The following is a 6,586-nucleotide window of genomic DNA, read 5'->3' on the forward strand; positions in this document are numbered from 1 at the left end:
GGGTGGCTAAAGGGTTTTACTCCAGCAATATTTGCTTGGAAACTGCTAATGCACAGTAAGTCCTCTTTACCTGTGGTGCCATTCTGCTTTCTGAAACAAGGGTTTCTGCTCAGGGTAATTATCACAGCAAAGCTCCATCTTGATACAGGAAGGCTCATCTCTGTAGACTATATTTTCCACAGTCATGAACTAATAAATGAGTGAGGATATAATCTCCTATAATTTTATTTTTCACAAAATATTTTAATTTATAATTATGATGTCTTGCCAAGTAAGTTTTACCAACTTTTCTTTCATTTTGGACATAGTGTGGAATGGTGTATCAAGTGGCATTCTTTTTTTAAGTAAATCTTCCACTTTTTATCACTAATTCTTCCTGCCCAAAAAGCAGCTAACTTTCTAAGCTAAATATATATACAGCGCTCAGAAGTCCTTATGGTTGGAAGTATGGAAAGGGAAGTACTGAAATTTTGTTTAAGAACCCAAGTAAAGAACCTGAGATGAAACCACTTTTTTTAATGGTGCTTTCAAGAAATTAAATGATGAGCTACCATAAGCTACTTGAATTGCCAAACATAACAATTATTTTTAATGTTATGTTATTCATTGTATTGCTAGCATCCTGCTTAGAATACATGCAGGAGTAAATTAGTCAGTGACTGATATATCTGGAAAACGCTCACTGTCTAATAGTGCTAATATAGAAAAATTATTATTTATATTTTTTGGATTTGCAGAGGAGAAAATTTCCTTCAGCTATTCCGTAAGATGAATCAATGTGCAACAGCAGCACCAGGAGAAATCACTTTATGATTGTGAATTGCTAACAACTGGAACAGCTGGAACCACCCCACACAGTCATCTGCCTGAAGTTAATCCTTTGGAGAATTCATTCATGATTCCTATGAACAATGCAGGGAAATAAGAAACATACAGAAGGACATAGTGACTCCTCAAGTATTGGGAGTCTCCTGGATGAAACAGACAGAGAAGTGAGCAGCCTCACAGACCGGGCTTTCAAAAGTTTGTGTGTGGCAGAACTCGAGGACTCTTACAGTGAATCAGATCTTCCCATTTCACCTGATTTCGCTCTCCAGTTCTCTGCTAAACTTCATCCAGGGACATTAAACCATGCCATCAAGAAGAGCAATGTCTGTAACAAGCTAACAGCAAGAAACAATGAACATACAATATGGGCTTCTACATTCCAGCAGTTACCAAAGTGTGCTCAGGAGGAGAAAAAGGTTGCTAAAAATAACAGCTTTACCATAGAAAGGAAAAAACTGAATTTACCAGTTCCTGGTCCAAGGAACAATAAACATGCTTCAAAAGTGTCCTCATTGATTAAAACGTTTGATAAGACTGCAGACCAAGGGTCAGGGGGTTCCCTGATAGCCGTTAAGCAGCCCATTAAGAATAGCTTTCAAAAATGTAAGTTAAATCATGGAAATGATATGGCTTGTTGGGATAACACAGACATTTTAAGCAACCACAAGGAACTTTCTGAATATTCTGAGGCTAGCCAAGGTAGCCACTCTCTCAGTAGCAGACATGAGCCACAGAAAAGACCTAATAAAATAGACCTGAATTATTGTGGTTCTGATGATTATTATCCTGTGCTGATTGAGATGTCAAAAGTAGCCAAGTCAAATTTCTCCCGTTCTTCTAAAAAGGCTTTAAAAAACAGAAGTGTAAAAGTTAATGAGCCAGCAAAAAAAGGTAATTTTCTTCACAGCGAGAATAGTGCTTTTGAATCATGGAACGTTCATCATAAAAAACTGTCTGAAAAGGAGGAATTTGTTGATATAAAAATGAAAAAGGAAGGTCTTACATACCTGGAAGAAGCACCATTTATTAAAGGATCCTACACACAGGAACATAAATTGCCACCTGTCAAGACCACTGTTGCTAAGAAACAAGAGAAAGATTTTCAGATGAAGCTGGCACCAGAAGCTGCTTTCAGCATCCCTCTCCCAGCTGCATATGAAACTCAGGACCCCTTTCCTTCAGAAACTGAATTTCCTGCTGCTCTTCCTCCTACACCCCCCCCTAGAATCCATGTGCACCGGGGTCCCCCTCAGCCACCACCAGTCCCACACCTTCCACCTCCAAACCAGCAGGGCCATCCCCCAACACCCCCTAGCCCTGAAGCTCCTCCTGTGCCACCACCCCCAGTGCCGGCACAACTTTCCTCCCCTGCCATATCCCCAGCCTCCATCTCACCCCAGTCCATGTCCCACAGGATGGTTTCACCTATGTCCCAGGCACCCAGCCCACCTCCACCAAGACCCCTGGCCACCTTAACCGAAGGCGAGCACCTCAGTCTGCAGTTGGGCAATACCTGTCCACCCTGGAGGAGGCAGAGGGCTGCAAAAGGGACAGCAGAGAGGAGACAGACTTCAAAGGAGAAGTTCACAGCCAGTGATGAGACATGCTCATTGTCTGAAAAGGCGACTGGTGCCAAACCCGGTCTGGAGGTGACTCTTCTGCCTAGACAGGTAAACTCCCCTGGATCAATCAGTCCCCCTTTCAACATCACCGAACTCTTAACACCCATCATACCACCAAAACAGGAAGTAGACACTGTTGAAAGTGAGCTGATCCCACTGACACCTCCTCCCACTGAAAACACATCACTGAGAGACCATGAAGGGAATGCATTCGACAATTACAGGTCTCGGGATAGTTACAAAGCAAAAGCATCGAGTCTGTTATTCAACTTGAAGGATGTGCGTAAACGTGTTAAAAGCATTTATACCCCTTCTCCTCTGCTAAGGGCCTTTGAGGATAAAAACAAAATGAGGGAGAATATCCAGGAAAGTACAAAAATAAATGCCTCATTCTCCACTTCACAAGAAAAAAGTAACAAGAATATTGCAGACAAAGATGAATCAAGTGATAGAACCTCCATATTGTCTGGCAGTATTCATGAAAAGGACAATAAAACTGATTTAACTGGACACTTTACAGACAATTACCTGACTATGAGTTCACCTCAGACAACAGGGGACCTTTTATTTTACCAAACTGGAGACAACTTGCAGCAAGACAACTCAGCACGTGAAGATCTGGTTAAAAACACAAGGGAGAATGAAAACTTCCCCTTTTTCAGACATGAATCAAATGAACCTGATTTAAGAAAACATCTGCACTATCCAGCACTAAAACCATTCAGTAGAGACAATGCAGACACAACAGCTGGGCAAAATCCCAGTGTCCAGGGTGAGGAAAATGAGAGACAGGCTGCTCTTCAGAATGAAAATCTTGCCTTCAAAACACTCCCGAATCAACTCCTACCAGCAGAGGATGTGCCTTACAGTGACACCCAAATCAGCATGGTGGTACCTGACCATGAAGCACAAGGCAGAAGAAGCACTAGTTCTTCAGAGCAGTCTTTTGTCTCCACAGTAGAGCAGCCACTTCAGGATGAGCCATTTCCACCAGTGCCCCTGGTGCAGAAGGCAAGCCTTCAAGAAAGCCAAAAGACTAAGAGCGAAATGGGTACAGACAGTAAGAATAGCCACAATGAGAAAGGGGAAGAGATTGAGGAAGATGAACTGCAGTATTATGCTTGTATCAGCTCTGGTACTGGTGCAGCAGAGAAGAGGGAGGGCAAGGTTACTGGGAATGAACACAGGAGCTTGATGAAAGAGAAACTGAGGAGAGAGAAAAGCAAAGAGGCCAACAGCATGGATTCTGCTGCCAGCAGCATAAGGGACATGTCCATCCCCAAGCCTGAAGACTCACAAACACTGCCAACATCAAGTGCAACCAAACCCAGTCTGTTTATGATTAAAGATAACACATTCAGGTCGCCTCAGGTAATAAGGGCTGTCAAGCTGCCTCTGTTCAGGTCCTTTTCCCTGGATGATACAGTGAGCAGCAGTTACAAGGAAATGGAAGGTAGGTTTATGCCCCCAGCATGGCACAATAAGCAACACCAAAAGATGTTGCATGCTCAGGAGGTAGGCTGGTCGGCATTGAGGCACAGAGGGAAGCAGAATGTGAAGGATGGAGCAACCGACAGAGGAAAAGAGGCCAGTGAGCCTGGATCTACTCCAGCAACACTGGATCCCAGTCATCTGGAAGATACAGAGAACTTTTCGTTAGGGAAGCTGATGGAAGAAGATAAAGAGACTTGTGCTTTGTTAAATAAAGGTGGGAAAATGAATGACGAAAGTGTTTGCAGAAGGAAAGAGAGGACCCAGTCTAGAAAGGCAAGACACAGCTTAACACATCCAAATTTAGGTCTGGAAAATGACCAAGAACAAAACAACCCCAGCTATCCCACAGAAAGAAAAACAAACTACTTTAAGAATCATCATCTATCTAATCGCAGGGGTGGATCTTGTGCGAAAAAAATAATCACTACGGAGACAATTTCCCCTGTGACTGATTCCATATCAGAGGACCACTCTTATTCTCCTTTACCCCATGAAGCTTTAGAGGACATCCTATGTACAGAAGGTGCACCAGTCTTGTTAGATAATCTTGAATGCTCTGCTGTTGCAAGCCCCAGGTCAGGCAGCACAATACACTCTCTTACTGCCAGCTCGTTGTCAGACAAACCAACAATTTCAGGCCTTAGAGAGACAGAGAATGTTATAAACCCTGCCTTGCTGAACATGGCACTAAAGAGCCAAGCTGACATGACTGCAGGAGAGAAATCACAGAGAAATCTGCTTTCTGATTCTGTAGGGGAAGCTGAGGGACTGGAGCTCAGGGGCTCTATGGAGAGAGCAGCAGGCAAGCCTCCTGCTGTGCCACCAAAAACAGAAAAAGCTCTGCGGCGGGCCAAAAAGCTGGCAAACAGGAGAAAGAAAATGCAAGAACAGCAGAAAAAACATCAGACTGAGCATACAAATGCTGTAGGGAGAAAGTCGTCTCATTCTGGACAGTCACTAGCATCTGCTTCAGCCTTGGGATATTCTCCTCTCCACCCTGCCCCTCGCTCAACTTTTACTCCCACAGAAACCAGTACAGGAAAGCCCAGTCGTGCATCAGCAGTAAGCCCTTCCCCCTCTTTAACCCAACGTAAACTCCTCCAAGACCCTGACTCTGGCCAATACTATGTAGTTGATTTACCAGCTGAAGTTAATGTAAAGACATTTTATGACCCTGAAACTGGCAAATATGTTCAAGTCTCAGTCCCTTCCTCAGAAGGGAACTTAGACCAACCCTCCTCTTCAGAAATCATGAATTCTCCCTATGTCTCTTACCCTAGAGTGCTGCCTTTACCAGCTTCATCTGTAGCAGTGCTGAAGTCACCTTCTCAGCTCTCTGAACTTACCTGCTTAATGCCAGCTGCACCAGGAGAATCAGCTGAACTACAGGAAGATGGCCAGCAGATCTGCAGCTACTCTGAAGCTGTGGATACTCGGCCCTATATTGAACCAGCCTCTTCCTCGTACAGTCAAGACATTCAAGAAACTAAAGTTCACTTAGGAAAGGACATGAGCCCAACACCAAATACTGACATAGTGTCTATCACAGATTTAGATGATTTTGCTGCTGAAGGAGTATCTTGAAAACTGAAGTAACAAAATATACCAGATGATAGTGTTAAGAACTGGTTGGACAGACACATGCACACAAAAGCACATGCAGATTTGATGTTTGTACAACACTTTATGTCTGAATCTCATTGTGGTTTGGGTGGGAAGGAAAATGAAAGCTGACCACATTGAAAGATGTGAGGTGATGATCACTCTGAACAGTGAAATTGAGTAAACACCAAATTATCAGTGAGATGAAAGGGCAATGCCAGCTAAACAAATAAATACGACAGTACGAAGCCACTGCTTGCTGCTGCTGCTGCTTTGCCATTATGGTGACTGGCATTGCCAAAGCAAGTGTCCTTTTGCCCAGATGTGTTGCATGATATATGACACAAAATGTAACCTGTAAGACCATCCTGTGCACCCTGTGAGACCTAGGACAGATGCCTCATCTACTGAACTTTCTTCACTCACTGGCTGTGAACTATATTGACAGATAGAAAACATATGGCTACAGATATGCCATAAACTCAAGATTCATTTTTTGCACACATTGATTGCCCACATGTTATTGACAAGATGATTGTATACTGGATGCGCAATACAACAGCCATGTCAAAAAACATTTAAACAACCAGAATACAGTTGCAGCTGCTCTAGACTTCTCAATATACTTTTGCAGTGCCCACTAACATGCTGCTGAATTCTTTGTATTTCCTCATAATCTTCAAAGAAGTTCCCCTAGAGTCAGGGGTTATTCATAATACAGCTTAAAAACTCAATTTATCTTGGTACTTGACCTGAAATATGGTAAGGGGCAAGGTTTGAATGAAATCCCTTAACAGTATTTAATTCCTTGTTAGGATGAGAAGACCTTTGCTTATAATTAAAATGCTTTTTGTTTTGTTTTGTTTTCAGGCTCCCACTGAAATACAGTGCTAACTTTAAAAATCTGATACATGTAAATAATTTCAGTCTTCTGAATTCTGTGATTCAAAAAAAGACGCAAAACATCTGGAGTATAAATTTCTAGAGAAGTGTTTCTTTGAATTATCACTTTTCTTTGAAAAATCTGTATCAAAATATCA

At 42.6% G+C, this 6,586-nt stretch overlaps 1 protein-coding gene across 1 annotated transcript; it reads left to right on the top strand.

Annotated features, from left to right (window-relative positions):
* Positions 1-911: 911 nt before the first annotated feature.
* On the top strand, positions 912-5,528 carry C4H10orf71 (chromosome 4 C10orf71 homolog). The gene has a single exon (XM_005153913.2). The coding sequence runs from the start codon at positions 912-914 to the stop codon at positions 5,526-5,528; it is 4,617 nt and encodes a 1,538-aa protein (XP_005153970.2).
* The last annotated feature ends 1,058 nt before the right edge of the window (positions 5,529-6,586 follow it).

Source organism: Melopsittacus undulatus, chromosome 4 (assembly GCF_012275295.1).
Source record: "Melopsittacus undulatus isolate bMelUnd1 chromosome 4, bMelUnd1.mat.Z, whole genome shotgun sequence".
NCBI lineage: Eukaryota > Metazoa > Chordata > Aves > Psittaciformes > Psittaculidae > Melopsittacus > Melopsittacus undulatus.

What these genes read in the sequence shown, in the direction of transcription:
- C4H10orf71 (XM_005153913.2), top strand. Translation starts at nt 912, where the DNA reads ATGCAGGGAAATAAGAAACATACAGAAGGACATAGTGACTCCTCAAGT.